At 46.2% G+C, this 16,918-nt stretch overlaps 1 protein-coding gene across 1 annotated transcript; it reads right to left on the bottom strand.

Moving 5' to 3' along the window:
- Nucleotides 1-2,726: 2,726 nt before the first annotated feature.
- Nucleotides 2,727-12,904, bottom strand: erf (Ets2 repressor factor; the record flags this gene model as incomplete). Its single annotated transcript, XM_079232375.1, has 4 exons — nucleotides 12,858-12,904; nucleotides 6,401-6,513; nucleotides 3,479-4,353; nucleotides 2,727-3,365 (listed from the first exon to the last, which is right to left on the bottom strand). Exons 1-4 carry the CDS (start codon nucleotides 12,887-12,889, stop codon nucleotides 2,727-2,729), a joined length of 1,659 nt encoding a protein of 552 aa, XP_079088501.1. The 5' UTR covers nucleotides 12,890-12,904.
- Nucleotides 12,905-16,918: the final 4,014 nt, after the last annotated feature.

The following is a 16,918-nucleotide window of genomic DNA, read 5'->3' as shown; positions in this document are numbered from 1 at the left end:
GAGGTTGTAACTATGGCAACCGCACATACATTTGCACACACACACCGAGCAGAATGAGCTATGGGAGTCGGGCTACGGGAAGTCCCTCTCTCTCTCTCTCCACTCCTCTCGGAGGTTTTATGATGCCATTTCCTGTGTGTGTGTGTGTGTGTGTGTGTGTGTGTGTGTGTGTGTGTAGTTTCTATGGTTTGCCGTCTACTCCAGAGAGACTGTGGGGGTGTCTGATGTCACATGTGATGTCATGTTTCTCTTTATTCTAGCCACAGTAAAGCCTCACTGTAACCAGGAACAGGGTGTGTGTGTGTGTGTGTGTGTGTGTGTGTGTGTTTCAGACCAGCCCGTACACACTCTGATCACACAAAGCCGCCTGAGTCCAGAGTCCACGCTCGAACCAGAGTCCCTTCGTATCGCCAGCTGGCCGTGAGGTCACGCCGTCGTCCAATCGGAATCGTCCACTCGGAAGACGCGTGACCGGCGGTCGGGTTCCCTGTTTTTTCAGCAGATCGGGGGCCAAACGGTGGCGGCTAAACGCTTCAGGTTGGGTGGTAAGACCCCCGCCTGTCGGCTACTCCTGGATGTTAAAAACAAAAACACACCCACCGACAAGTGTGATCTGACCCCCAGGAGACTCTGCTCGCTCATTTCTCCTCGTCACGCCCTCGGTCCCCCGAATACACAATAACTGCTTAAAAAAAAAAGAAAAGAAAGAAATTGTACAATATAAATATAAAACTCTTTGTCGCTGCAGCTCAACAGTCAAGAGAAGGCAAGGGTGCGAAGGCAAAGGCTGAAGGATACTGGTAATAATATGCCCGTTAGAATATATACATATCTTTACCATTAAAAATAGTTAGGACTTTCCTGATTTGTATCAAATGACCATATTGAAATATAATATTTGAATTCAATATCTATGTGAATAAAATATATATGTGTAGATTTAATTATTCTGTATCTCTCTTTTACAAAAACCAGAAGGCATGGTGGTACTGTGTGTGTGTGTGTGTGTGTGTGTGTGTGTGTGTGTGAGAACATGCTGGGGGTAACGTGATAAAACTCTTGTTGGCTTATTAAAAAAGGCACAATCTTATTTGGAGTTGTTCGTTATAATGGGCGCGGTGTTCTTCTCTTTTTGAACTTTGAGTAAAACGGCATGAAAATAGAAGTTTTCTTTTCATCTCAGTGAACGTTTGCCTGAGTTTAACCCCGACTCATTCATAACTACAGGCCCCTCCCCCTTTTAGTTCGCGCTGAACGTCGCTTCAACAGAACGGCGTGAACAGATTGTTATCTGCCAATCACTGAATGCCCTAAAATACTGTCCCGAGTCGGTGAGGGCCTCCTTTGACAGAAAGAATACAGTCTTTTAAAAAACAAAAACAAGGGGGAATGCAGAAGAGAGCTTGTTGATCCGTTAGTTAAAAACAAAAAAAATACCTCAAAGCTCCAAAACCCCTCAAAGAGTCGCTTGGGGTTTCTGTACCTCAGCTTTGCGTCCACCGAGCGCACACATACACAATCAAGTGCGTCTGTAATTACAGCCGTTCTCGTCGCGGCTTCCTCGACAAGCGAAGAGGAAACAGGAGAGAAAGATCCGTCTCTGTACAGCGGGGAACCGCGTCCATCTGCTGGCTCACACCTGTCCTCACGTGAGGTCACAGCCAGTTCGTCCGCTCAGTTTGACTGTCCTCAAGACTCCGCCCCCCCATCGCGTGTCTTTGTCCACTATAGTGAACGAGCTGAGGATGAAGAGGATGATAGTGTCTGAGTCGTTTCCTGGAGGAAAGGCGGTGATTGGAGAGCTTTTCTAATCACCCTCTGCAGTCTGAGAGATCCATCGGAGCGAGGTCAGAGTTCTTTGTTTTCCTCCCCCTCGCTGCCCTCCATCTTGTAAGCACTCGCTCGGTGATGGACAAAGAGGCACTTCTGTAATCTCTATCAGGGCTGTTAGAGGGGATGTTTTTGTCGTAACATTAGGGTCTGTGTCTGTTATGGAGAGCACACGTGTGGAGAGGAGGGAGAGGAGCAGGGCTCACCATTTTCGGGTGAGAATACAAATTTAAATGCTGCACTATCCGGGCACAGGTGTGATACGAGGTGACCCACCCTGGCGGATTTAACTGGCGCTCTGAGGGGTTCTAATGTCGAAAGACAGAGGGAGTTTGGTTATCTCTTAATGTTGTGGTTCACAAGGAAAATACTGCTGTGTAAAGGGGTCTCGCCTTGCAGCACATCAGAGGCACATCTATGTTCTCATGGGTTCTACGCGTCTCGTGCTGACAGAACACAGGAGGAGAGGGAGGAAAAGAAAAGGTGCTGCCGCTGCAAGCAGTGACGGCACCGAGAGGTGGTGGCGGCGCCATCTTGTTCTTCACTACATTGTGCACTTATAACACGTGCAGGGAAATAATTGGTTTTGCGTGGAGCAATTCAAGGAGCTTGCGGGGCTGTGAGGTCATTGAAAAGTGCCCGGCTCCTTTAATTGTTGCACAGAAAACATTGTTCCCTACATGTGAGACGTGTCCACATGAACACCTTTCAGTTACCTTCTCCACTTTGCAGCTGAAGCGCACGAAACCTGCGACGTTCACCGGTGCTGTCAAGAAGCCGCAAGGCATTATCGTCTAAAACTGTTTGTAGACTGTAGAGCAGTGTGTTTTGTATCCAAGTAGAATCTGTGTGTGTGTCTGTGTGTGTACGTGCGTGTGTGTGTGCGCACATGTTGCTCAGCAGCCAGTGTTTTCCAGAGACAGCTGTGCTGTGGCTCTCTGCAGCTCAGAGCTCGCTCTGCGCTGGGTGGGAGGCGGCGGCAGCATCAACCCCAAAATGACTCCTCCTCCTCCTCCTCCTCCTCCCGCTCCTCCTCCCCCGTTCGCCACCTCTCCTGTCCCCTCTCTCCTCCCCTCCCGGTCCTCCTCTGCCTCGGCCCTCACTTTCTTATCCTCTGCCTCGTCCCGCTCGCAGTCCGCCTCCATCTTCTGGTCCTCGCTCCAGCGGCGCTTGAAGCGCAGCTTGAGCGGGATGCACAGCGTGCCCCCGGGGCTGATGGGAGCCGCCTGACCCGGCTCGCTCTTCAGGAGGACCGGGTGCAAGACGGCCGGGCCGCTGACGGCGGTGGGGGTGGCGGGGGTCTTGAAGACCTCGTCGTCGTCGGGGTCGTCGTCGGGGTGCGGCGGGGCGGAGAAGCCGCTCCCCGTCCCGTTGGCTCGGAGATGGTTGCTGAGCTGATGGTGATGATGGTGCCGGAGATGAGGTGTGAAGACGTCGCCTTCGTCATCCCGGTCGTTCTGATTGAGGTCATCATCCTCACTGATGTCGGTCACCTCCACCTCTTCATCTGACTCCATGTCGGATATGGGCTCCACCTGGAGAAGGAAGAATATTTTACAGGGTGACGTTTCATTTATGACTCCAGCTAGGTGTTATTCAAACTCAAAATGTTTGAGAGGCACCCCTGAACCATCACATCCTGTCTCACCTTGATCTTAGGAGGCCCTGCAGCCAAGGGAGAGTTGATTATCTGACTAGACCCTGTGAATGATGAGGAAGAGGAGGAAGAGGCCAATGAGCTCCCGGATTCCCTCTGCTTGCGCCCGAGCGGCGGCGGCTGCAGCTTGAACTTGAACGGCGAGGGATGCGGCGGCCCGTCCTCCCCGCCTCCCGGCTGGTGGCCGAGCGAATGGGAGAGCGGCATCGGCGGGCCGTGGAGGTGATGGGCGGCCGGCTTCTCAAGGGTGGGGCGGTGGGGCTGAGGGATGATGATGCTGGGGTAGTGGAGGAAGGCCCGGGGGCTGAGGTGGTAGTTGTAGACGGACTGGGTGTGGGCCTGCAGGTAGTGCTTCATGTCCTCCGGGTTGAAGGAGAAGTGGGAACCCAGCATGGGAGAGGACATGGAGGGAGAGGGGGTGTAGGGCATGTGCGGGGTGGGGGTCATGGAGAGGGCCGGGGACAGATTTGGGGCCAGAAGACCCCCGGGGCCGGGCAGCGGGGAGACGGGGAACGGAGACAGAGAATCCGGGTGGACCCTGGGGCCGTGTCTGGACAGCCCCGGGTTGGGGTAGATCCTGAACAGAGACTCGTGCGGCAGACGCGGAGGCAGCAGGCCCCTGTAGCCCCGGTCGGGCGCCACGCCTCGCTCGTCGGCCCCCACGGCCTCCTCCAGCTCCGAGTTGGTGGAGGTGCCGTCGCTGCAGTCGCTCACGGAGCCGCGGGCCATGCGGCGGGCCACGCTGCTGAACATGCCCGGGCTGCGCAGCTCCTCGCTGGAGGAGAGCACCTCTGACGGCGTGGAGGAGGGGAAGCGGAAGTGGCTGCCGCCGGTCGGCACCGGGGGGGCGCTCTGAGGGACGCGACCTGCAACGTGAAGAAATGAATAAAATGAGGGTGGAAAAAGAAAGCAGGCGAACTGGCCTTTAAACTGAGGAGAAACGGGAAAGTAACTAATGAGAGTGGGTCTCCCATAACTCAAACTATTTTACCCAGAGGGTCACAGGCAGAAAGAAAACACTGGGTTACTCAAAGCCACAAGTCCCCTTCTCTTTCTCCCCTCTCTCCCTCCTGCCAGAGAGACTGTGGCACGGCAATACATTCTCGGCTTCTGCGCACGTGCCAGAATTAAATATTGGAAAAGTCGCTCCTACTGCCATCACAAACATGGGTTGGGTTCCTATGTTTTTTTTCCAGTACCGCCGACTCGAGTGTGTGTATGTGTCTCACAGCCATGTGTGTCAGTGTGTGTCTGTGTGTGTGTTCATTTGATGTGTGTGTTTGTGAGCGGCTGCGCTCGCCCATTAATCCAGATTGACGTGGGCATGTGCGCGCGAGTGATCCGCCGTACGAAACCGTCATATCACAACATGTCATGTGTGTGGGCCACATCACACGGAGGCTATAATTGAAGTTTCGTGCCGCACTTATGTCACCCGGTATCCAACGCTCCCATATGGGCCGTGTTTACACTGGGTGGCCGGGAGCAGAACGGGAGACGACTTCAGAGGAGGGGAGGAGAGGAGAGGGATAATCTGGGACGTGGCACACTGTTTCAGGAGACTTTGTGGATATGATTTGTACTCCTGCTAGGACGGTATCTGATTGAGCTATCTTAAAGGTTAGCATACTTGATATGAATAGACTCCTAAAACCAGGAAATTATTTAAACCCTTCTGGTTCCCTCATATCAAAGACGTTGGTAAATACCTTTAAAAAGACGGTTGCTACCAAGTGGCTAAATGGTTTTACAGCACGTCGTCATGCCGACTAGTCCGCCTGACCAGACCTTATTTTCTGCAGTCATCATAAACCCAATAGAAAAATCCCAGTGGCTGTTTTGTTGAGGACGCCAGTGTGATGCTAACTTCTGGGGCTGCGAAAAGCGCTCTATAGGATTGGATTATATTACATGCATGTACATTTATATAAAAATATTTGGGTATTTTCTCAAAAGCTTTCTTTGCAGACAACTGCACAAATTACAGTAAAATATCAAATCATGGTTGGCTCTCTGTAATAAGCTAAGTGAGTGTAGCGGCATCCAAAACTTTGTGCTCCAAAAAGTAGTGGTGGATATTCAGTAAAATATGCGATCACAACATCATCATCATTCATGCTTTACTGTTTGCCCATCTCTGATAATGTTACATCATAAACAACCAATCCGTGCTTGAATTGATAGGAGAGCTGGTAGCGTTAGCAGCACGGCTAACGGTACGTCTGGTTACATTATGATGCGTTCAGGCTCTGTTCAGTAAAAATGAGTATTAGGCTAGCTTTGAGCACATCATTAAACTACTAATGGAAAGATTTGTTTTGATTCCTAAAAATACAATACTTTATTTCCTTACAAAGTAAAACAATTTCTGCTGCTTTACACTGATTTCAGAGCGTTTGGAATTTTTTTTCTGAAGGCTTGTAGACCAGCTGCTATAGTCAAACAACAAAGGGATCTGTATCTACCATCTATCTATCATCAATGATCGATAATTCATATTGGCGACTACAAAATTGTGATAAGGGATCTCTGAAAGTTATGTTTAATCCCTTTTTTAAAATTTTGTGCTGATCTGATCTGCGATAGGAACCGAACCGTGAGTTTCCTGATCCGTTGCACCGCTGCTAGCACGTCAAACGCGTCAACACCAACTGTGTTCAGCGGTTATTTTGGCCCTTCAATCTCAAAGTTACATTCAGCAATCTAAACACAAAGACCTCAAATGCATCGACACTGAAGGCCTAAAACAACGCGTCTGCCCTCGAGCTCAAGTGTAATGTCAAGTGTGATGTCATTCTTTTCATCCAAAACATATCACCGTGAATTTTAGTTCCCAGAGGACGTTATCAGGGCAGAAAAAGAAAGACATGGTTAGACATAACACACGGTACAGCAATGTGAGTGCGTGCATACCGGAGCCCATGTCGATGAAGGGGTAGTTGACCAGCACGAGTTTGTTGAAGTTGAACTTGTAGGTGAACCTCTTCCCTTTGGTCTTGTGGAGGATCCTCTTGTTGTAGTAGTATCTAAAGAGTGAAGGACAGACCAGAGTTATAAATACGGTTCCCATCAGCAGCGCATGGATAAGTCCTCTTATCATGCACGGCTTTCTTTGTTCCAGCCGAGACTACGGACTGAAGTAAGACTTCTCCTGCATGGAACAAAACTCACAGCTCACATCAAAAATCACCAAAGTCTGCTTTTCATTCCCAAACCTGAATAAACAGAGAGGTTAGCTCATGTGCTGACATTTAGTAATCTTCGCCGCCGCAAGTCATCGACAGGCAATCAAAGCTGCAGCATTTTCTCGCATCCCTGCCAACGTCAGGCAATTACTGGATGTGAATGGTTCTGCATAAATGGATGAAAAGATACTGAGAGCCATTAGAGGGTTTTCAGTTGTTAAAATTGAACTTTTATTTCAATGAATAAAAGGACCATCGTCCACCACCTCTGGTGGGGCAATAAAATGACACAAGACTGTTTTATCTCAAAGCCATACAGCGTTTTGGGAAAATGACTGACAGCTAATCACTCCAGCCCAAACCAACAGACAACAAACCAACAGACAACAAACCAACAGACAACAAACCAACAGCACGTTTTAACCGAATCAAACGGGTCGGGTTGAAAGCTCCATTTAACGAGCTATGAAACAGTTTACATTTAATGCGTTTGCCTCCGCATGACCGACATAAGCAATCTAGACCAGTGTTTTTCAAGCTTTTTTGAGCCGCGGCACATTTTCTACAATAAAGAAATCCTGCGACACACCAACAACGTTAAAAAATGTCACATTGTAGCATATAACAGCATGTATGATAGGTAATTATTGCACTACCTACTGGCATTGAGGAGTATTTAATTACTCGGCCCGCCACTATATTGGAGCTCAGAGGCTCAACAATGGCTAATTATTTGCGGCAACTAAATGATATTTTTTTGGGACCGATTAAGTTAAATTGGACATTGATCTGCTTGAACATGAAAGTATTGTTTAACAAATATAGATTTGGGTGATTTATTTATTTGTGGCCTGCAGACCAGATGGGCCGATGTTTACATCTTCACAGGCAAAGTTTCCAACGATTGATGAATACGTTAGCCAGTGACAAGGAAGCAGGTGGAGGTTGTTCTTTAGAGATTTTACTTTTGACATTAGATGTTGGTACTGGGACAGGATCAGCAAAGAGAAAAAAGACAGAATTGACAGAAGAACCCCTATGAAATCAAAAATTAACAAAAAAAGAACTAGATGTTGCATGGGGCGAAAACACGAGTCAACCTTAATTAAAAACAGACCCCGATGTGTCTCTCTTCCACCTAGACTGGTATGTAAGACAGGAGTCACTGGGGTAAGATCCAAATAGTTTTAATTATTAAGAATATATTCTCAATTGTGACACAAAGAATCAATCCTATTGAACCGTGAGATGTCCCAAGCATTCCCACCCTAATGAGATTTTTAATGTCAACGTTAACGAACTGGTGTTTTCTACCTGGCGACAGTATATTCAAAGATAATTAAAAAAACAAAAAGCACAATGCACGCTACCTGCATGCTAATTCGACATTACTCAGTGTACAAGCGCATCGTTTAACAAGCTGCTCACAATGTGAACACATGGTTGGATTCAAAGTCTCCCTGTGATTACTTAAGGAAGTGAGACAGACGCTCCGGTTTGGTCCAACCGGGCGGCTCCATTAGCAAAGGGCCGCTTAGTCATCGTCAATACACAGAGCGATGTAGTGGAGTGAATAGAGAGCGGCTGACAGCTCATCCCAAAAGATAAAATGGCTCCCTGTGACTCACCGATGGCCCTCGGGGGACCGAAACCGCATTCATATTTCTGTGCACAAAAACTAATAAATCAGTGTCTCTCATTCAGCCGAGACTGGCCACTTCATTCTGGGAACAGTAATGCATTATGCATCATTTCCAGTAGGGCTTGAGGAGCTCAGTGGTTACATTTGTAAGTAAAAATATGGATTTGCTCGAACATTATGTTGTAAACATGTCTCTTGTTGTCTATTAGTTACAATGGAGCTGTTCTCCATGATACCCACGCTTCTTTATGAAGCCACCCGTCTAATTTTGGCTACATATATAACACACGATATATAAATAAGATTCATCGTGACAAATGTAAAACTATAGTAATAAAATGACGAGGGTAAATGGAGAATTACGGATCTGTGAGGTGGATCCATGTTTTTACACGCTCAATAACCCAATATCTAAACCCTCTGTGTGTGATAGAAATAACTCAATACTTTCAAAACGCTGTTGAACTTTGCCGAGTCTAATCCTTTATTTGCCGTGCCACCAAGCTCCAAACACGATGGATGACAAACCTCAACATCAACTTTTGCACCATCACCGCCCTAGAAAGTAGCCACGATGTAAATAAGATACGATTCTTACAGTAGAGTACAATGTGAGTTTCCTACAATCAGTCACACTCATAGTGACGGGAACAAATTCAATAGAAAGAAGAAAAAACGCAACAATGACGGACATATTATTTGTCAGAGCAATGAAGCCGTACCCAGTTGACTCCCTGCTCCACTGCGGTCAGAGTATCTATTAGTCACCGAGTTTGGTACAACGAGGAGTGTGTGTGTGTGTGTGTGTGTGTGTGTGTGTGTGTGTGTGTGTGTGTGTGTGTGTGTGCGTGTGTCAAACATGAGCTCAACCCCATTGACTCAATGAGTGAAGGGCCTCTTCTGATAGAGACGACTACTACGCACACCCACACCTTCAACGCGGACACACACATATATACATACATATATATATATATATATATATATATATATATATATATATATATATATATATATATATATATATATACACACACACACACACACACACACACACACACACACACACACACACACACACACACACACACACACACACACACACACACACACACACACACACACATAGAGAGAGACACACACGTAGACACAGAGAGAGACACACACACACACACATATAGAGAGACACATACACAGAGAGACACATAGACAGAGGGACACACACACATGGAGACACACACACACAGGGAGACACACACACACATAGACAGACACACACACACACAAAGTCGCTACAATAACTGAACTCAAACGTATCGGGGTTAAGCGGGGATAAGGTTCTCCTCAGAGGGAAGTTGAGCAAACAAACAAATACTATAGTGGAAAAGTTGTCCATTAAAGTTGTGCAGACAAGTTCTGTGTGAGATTTGAAATGAGTCTTTAAATGCTTGACGTGCCCTTTGTAAGATATGATGATAATTTATGTATCCCGAGGGAAATAGCTTGAAAAGAGGAACATTATTTCCTTCTGGAATACAGTAGACGTGAAGAATGTAAAGTAAATCTCACAAAGAGGAAAGAAGAACGGCGAGCCCTTAAGTCCACCATGAAGTTCAGGTCTGACAGACTCTGTACAGGTGGAAATGAACACGTACGTGGCAAGCGGGCGTACACGGGAAAAACACGCTGCTGGAACGGAAGTATTTGTGAGCGGGTGTTAACTAAACTGAGCGCCGTGTAAAATAAAAATAAAACAGCTGACATGATGTTCACAGCCGTGTGTGGATGGACGCCACTTTGATCGGGTCAAGGTGGAAAAGGCAAAGAACGTACATGTGAGAGGAGCACACGCACACAAACAGTGCTGAGTCAATATGGGACACACACACACACACACACACACACACACACACACACACAGGTCCAGGCCTCCTGCTCTTTGAAGACCATTTGAACTTCCTTAAAAAAAAACTAGAAAGGACTTTACTGTATAGACTCGGCCTCTATGCGTCGTACACACACGTAAAAGTCACAAGCGCATACATCTGTACACGCGTGTAAGGGCTACGCATGAATAATAACACACATGTGCACTACAAAGACGGCTAGAAGCGTCAATCAAAGACTTCTAACAGAGGGAACGTCTGAATTTATTAACAGCCGTTGGTTCATATAATAAAAAAAAAAGTTTGCAAACCACAGAAAAGACGTTCCAAGTCGCTCCCCAGCTGCTCCTTGATGTGAAACACAGAGCAGAGAGGAAGTAGCTGCTCTTCAACCACTGGACTGTGTTTACTGTGAACACTTTGTGGGATTAATTATCTTTCAAATGGAAAAGTTTGCCACCTTTTTATATGGCCGTCCAATCAGTGTTGATGGTGAATGTCGTGGATTGGAGCGATAAATCCCTCAGTATGTGTGTGAGTCTGTTCCTCCTGCAGGCAGCGCGCTGCCGTTATTAAACCATTAGAGATTATTTTTCATGCATCAGATGTTTCTATGCATCATTTATTTGGTCTCAATGTGACTATCTGCTATTTTTTAAAGCACTGCATAATTGTAATGATTAAAACTTTTTTTTTTTTTTTAAACGGATGAATTTACTTCCACTACTTCACTTTTTATTAATTCAACATTAGTAATTAATAGAAGAGATGAGTCAACTGGAGGGTCACATTTCCATCACTGCAAAGAGAACGTGATGCGCGGGTCCAACAAACGCTCTTTTACCCAGAAGGCCGCTGTTCGTTCCCCGTGTGAAACGTTGACGTTTCTTTTGTCTCGAAACTCGCGTACTTCAGCGACGGCACTTCCGTTGTTATTTTAAGACACTTTTCTCAGTGGTTTTGTTGCCTGAAACCATTCATTTTGAAAAGGCCGTACGGAACGAGTGGAAATTGACACGTGTGGCTAGATTTTGGGAGGAGAACGCAGGATATTTTCATAGGATATCATACAAATCGTTGCATGAGCATATGTTGGATTATACACATTACACCTTCATCTGTATCGTCCCATTTAAACAAATACACAATACAGCAAAACCAATGCGTTACAGCAGCAGCATACGTGACTCTTGATGGAAAACGGTCCCAGACTAGCTCAGAGAACGTTATGCGTCTTTAAATACGTAGTCATACGAAGTCAAAGACAAAAAAAGGTTGAAACAACAAACAAGACGCAGATGGGCTGGAGGAGGGCTGACAAGGTGTTAAGTGTATGTGTGCACACACGTGGGTGTGTGTGTGTGTGTGGTGATGAGGCAGTGTAACTACTCATCACCATGGCAAACTATAACCCACACCCACCTACAAAACAGGAGGCGACATTGATGACTAGCAGTGTGTGTGTGTGTGTGTGTGTGTGTGTGTGTGTGTGTGTGTGTGTGTGCGCAGGCTGGCAGCTAAATAAAGCTCCGCAGCATTCCACATGTGCTCCACGGAGGGTGGAGGTGTGTGTTTCTAAATCTACCGCCACCCTCTTGTTGCAGCATGGAGCACAGGTGCTCATTCGCGACTAAACACTGATCCTGTATTGTTTTGTTTTACCCTCCACGTTTGACACTGATGTACTTAAGATCAAACGTATCAGAGAAATGAGATTTAAAAAAACTAAACAAAAAAAAAGTCAAGCGCCAAAGTCTCCTCCATTACACGACAGGATGGACTGTCAAAGCAGCCAGGTTATACTTCATAGTATCTTCATTAGTCAAAATGACGGTGACGAATAAAAATGAAAATCATATTTACGTTTCGGCAACCAAAAGCTGACGGATGGAAGATTGAGTGTCCTAAAACGTTCCTAAAAATGTGACTTGTGATTCCTTATTTAGCATAGGATGGAAACACAATGAACATGGAGCAGATCTTCTTTCCCAGGTTATAGTCAGGTAGTCTTGAACCGAACAGTATCTAAATAAGAAACACTAATAAACACTTCCCTCCTCCTAATTTTCACCTTCCACTTAAAACAACAACACCTTTTACACCTTGTAAAGTGCGTGCGCGTACACCATAGTTGTCCTTAACCCGCGCTGAACTGTTATCTTACACCTAAAATACATTGATTTATTTTAGAAATCTCTCTTATGGTGACGGACTTCATCACGGTTCACCTGGAGTTCAAAAGAACACGACTCCAGCTCCTGTAACTCAAGATGGAGCGCCGTCTGGGCTCCATGCCATGATCTGACTCCTCGGGTATCACGGACATACGACCTCAATATGAAGCGAAATATTAGCATCCGTCCAGACTAGCCTAGCTAAGGATGGGCCATACCTTGCAGACTGAAGCACGGACCCACGAAAAGACAATTGTTTTGCCATTGGTGTGAATAAATCAACAAGTGTTCGCAGTTCTGCTCCTGATTAGAGTTAAATCAGGTTTTAAAATATTTAGTTTGAAGCTTGGTGTCTGTGTAAAGCCCACTTGGAATTTTCACAGACACAGAATCTAACTAGCTTGGACCCTTGCGACTTGTAGAATATAATTCTACGACGTGGTCCTTCTTTTCCATCACCCTTTCTATCCGCTTGAGGCTCACCTGAGAGCTCGGCTGAGCTTGTCGTAGTTCATCTGTGGTTTGCACTTCCTGGCCCCCCACAGGCGGGCCACCTCGTCCGGGTCCTTGATGACAAACTCTCCATAGTCTCCCTGCCAGGCGATGACGTCGTGGTACTCCTCTTTCCTCAGCAGCTCCAGGATGAAGTGCCACAGCTGGATCTGTCTGGAGCCCGGGCTCGACTCGGGCTTGTAGGCCCAATCCGGGAAGGCAAATCCTGGGGGGACAGATGGGAGAGTCAGAGTCAGGTTGATAACCATCAGCAGAGGCAAAGGGCAGGATGGACACAACCAGAACTGGGTTATCCCAGCCTCAGTCTTTTCTTTGTCTTGCTTGTTGTTGGTACACATAACTCACTGACTCCGGATCAGTTGAAATGATTTTTCAGGACGAGCATTCCTATGAGTTTAGGACACATGTTCAACCTAACCTAGTTAACAGCTAATAGTCCAGGTTTTAGACTCTGTGTTTGGCGTTTCCTCTTAACCTCGTTAAACTGCCTGCCCCTTTTCAACCAAAATAATTGAAAATTGCGTTCCATCTATTTGAAAACTAAAAGGGGGAGCACACGAACACACACACACACACACACACACACACACACACGAAAAGATACAAGACACGAGAATGTTGGAAAATCACGGCTTCAAGAATGAAAAGCGAACGTTGAAATCCTCGTTTCATTTCGGTCCGTGGCTTCGCCGCGGAGTGGAAAAGCTGGTCGTGAGCATTTCAAACTAAATCTGTTCCCAGAGACCGCAGTCACATCAAAACTCCACTGCTATCGCCATCAAAGCTGGAAAATCAGCGCTGTTATAACAGATTAAGAGGCCTTGAGATATGTGCAGACAAAACACAAGCTATGGTTTTATAACTACTATCAGGGCGCATGCTCACGAGCACACACACTATTATCCAACAGTTAAAAGTATAGGCTTTGAGTTGTAAAGCAGTGGGTGGCAGTAAAAGACTCAACACCACTTCAACGCAAGGCCGGGCTGAAAGGCTGCATAGCAAAGGCATAGTGACACACACACACACACACACACACACACACACACACACACACACACACACACACACACACACACACCTCATTAGGACCAGATGTGTCTTGGCAATCAGGCTGAGAAAGCAAAGGGTGGGAAACATGTGGGCACAATATAACAATGCAGAATTTTGTGGGTGCGTGTGTTTATGCAAGCGTAAAAAAACACAGTATCCTAAATACCAAGGTTACAATCAGTTTCCCACACTCTACAGAGTCCGCCATGTCTGTAGAGCAGTGACGGGGAACTTTGAACAATGACAGGACTGTGACGCTGCTGCGACGCGGCCTTTTCACCCAAGTTGCAGGGACGGCCCACGACACAGTCTTGCCGATATAATGGGGAAGTTGTTGCATCATTCTGCATGTCATCCGGGTCTAAAGACATCTTAACGTCTTATGTCGGGGTCTCAGCCAGAAGCTGATTTCTTACTTTAGAAGGTCCCTGAAGCAACCAAAATGAAGCTTAAAATGATATTTCATCAAAAGCATTTTATTCTCCATGCATGCTGAACACAGAGCGGAGGAGGGGCTGTAAGTAGAGGTTTTAAAAATGTAATTTGTTCAATAGCTATAGCATGTGGAGCCTCAATGAGGATTTATGGCATTGTAATTGTGTTATACCGCACAGAAGACATTTGTCTTGGAGTTCTCTCCACCTTTGCCGTGGTGGTGCGGTTTGCACAGAGGTAAAGGACTTAAATGTTGCAGTGAAAATCGAAACAATACACGCAGAAGGCTGCCATCCTCATGGGAACGCCCACATCCGAGTCGAAATTATGGACCCTACCTACCGCCAATCAACGTAATAAATTCTGTGAAGGAGGCATCGAGAACCAGCGACTCAAGACGGCACGAAACCAGGAGCATAAGAGTTGTAAAGATGTTGGAATAATAAAGAAAAAAGACAGCTGGCCACTAAATCCTAGAGGAGAGTGAACTGCTTCTGAACATGTTGCCCAGATGGTAATTAAATCAATTATGACTTTTCCGTTTACAAAATATTTGCTCTCAACGTCTCAAAGCACTGCATGCTTTCTCATAAATAGGTTGGGAAACAGTCAAATGAAGCTAACAAAAATGGTCTTTTTACATTTTTTATTTTATTTTAGCTTCGACTGTTCAAGCAGCAACAACTGGTGCTAACGATCCGTCTTTTTTGTGAAGCTGAGACGACAAACTCCAGAGTGAGTCACGACATTCCTCCCGACATGGGTGGTGCTTTCTCGAAAAAATAAAAGAATGTAAAAAAAGATTATTGAGTAACGCCGTCTCTGGTGAACTGACTTACGCACGGCTGACTCCAGTGCATTTACAGCCGGTCTTTACATGTGTTTTTCCTCACGCGGCTATAGATGACATTTTAATAGCAAGTATAAATGCCGTGAGTCATGGAAAAACGAACCAAGTCAGACACGGGGAAACCGAAGTCCACTATCAGGTGTGCAAAGTGCAGCTGCGTGTTGGCAAACGTCATGAATCCTTAGCAGAAGACGAAGCACTGGCAGAAGTAGCAGTAGATAATTTCGTAGTAATACATAACTGTCTAAAAGTGGGGAAATCTGTGACAGTTGGTACACTGAGACCTGTGAGAACACCTCAGAGAGAGGAAGCAACAAACATGCACTTCCAAATGTAATACTTTGTGTCTACAATACAGTGTTGCACCGCACGCACACCTCATGTGACTACACACTAGAGGTCGATTTTTGAAGTTTTTAGTGCATGAAAAACAGTCCATATTGTCAGAGGAGTTTAAACTTAGCAAGCAACCTCACTCCGAGTATTGTGAGAGTGACACCGCATGGAGGTCACCATCTGGCTAAATTATGGACACACACAAGTTGAGTAACTGCAATCTGTTTTTCCCCTTGGCTCTGCTCCATAGAGACTCATGCAATCGTTTCAGATTTTCTTCCATTTCCAGGCCGGTTTGGTGGATTCGGAGCTTGTCGTGGTTAAACATTGCGTAATAGTGATGCTCGTTACCCGGAGAGGTTGGAAGGAAATATATGATTTTCTAAAAATGTTACATTACTAGAAACCCGCGCAGCTAACATTAGCAGCAACCGCGCTGATGGAGGCCCCGACCGCATTGCTGGACCCGCTGGAAGGAAGGAAGGAAGGAAGGAAGGAAGGAAGGAAGAACCAGAACCAGGACTGTGCTGGGATAGCAGTCAGACCCTGCTGCAGTAAATTAAGGGTTTTTAGGACTCTGGTGCCTGAAAATACTCCCACTTTCATCCACGGGGATCTTCAAAGCTCTGATTGGACGTCGTCACGGTGATGTCTCCCATTGTTTTGTGGTCTGCTGTTTAAAAGCCTTGAGTTCTGCATTTTGGCCGTCGCCATGTTGGCTTCTTGCAACCAGTGAACGGAAGAGACTATATTTAGACTGCAGTACAGATGCTGTAGATGGCTCTGGTAGCAGTAGTGACCTGTCAATCATAATGTAGCCCCGCCCCCGAAGCATACCCTGCGTTATGCTCTATTTGACTCTGATTGGAACATAAATTACTAAATGAACATCATGCTGTATTGAAGAAGACTTGAAACTAGAGATGGAGACATAACCTCATGTTTACAATGTTTACTGAGGGAATAAATCAGAGAGAAGTAGAGTCATTTGTATAGACTTCTAAACAACCAGAGGAGTCGCCCCCTGATGGACATTAGAAAGAATGCAGGCTTAAGACACTTCAGCATTGGCTTCTCTTTTCAGAACCGGAGGCTGCTGCCTGGTCGAAACCAACATAAAGTCACTTGTAGAAGAATCTTGAGGGAGGAAAAGAACATCCTGAAAGCAGACCCCACTGCTGGTGACTAATAAACCACATGCTGCTATCTGGTCTCCCGTGGCGCTCTGAGCGAGCCAAAAGACGGACAAGCTGGCCGTGATGGTTGATAATAGCCATTTGAAGGCAGATTACTAATGGGGTACGGGCATACGAGTCATAAACCGGACAATAAGGCTCTTGTCGGTGGGGACCGGTTT

Source organism: Taurulus bubalis (assembly GCF_910589615.1).
Source record: "Taurulus bubalis genome assembly, chromosome: 16".
In the NCBI taxonomy this organism is placed as follows: Eukaryota; Metazoa; Chordata; class Actinopteri; order Perciformes; family Cottidae; genus Taurulus; species Taurulus bubalis.
This window is presented reverse-complemented; position numbering and strand designations above follow the sequence as displayed.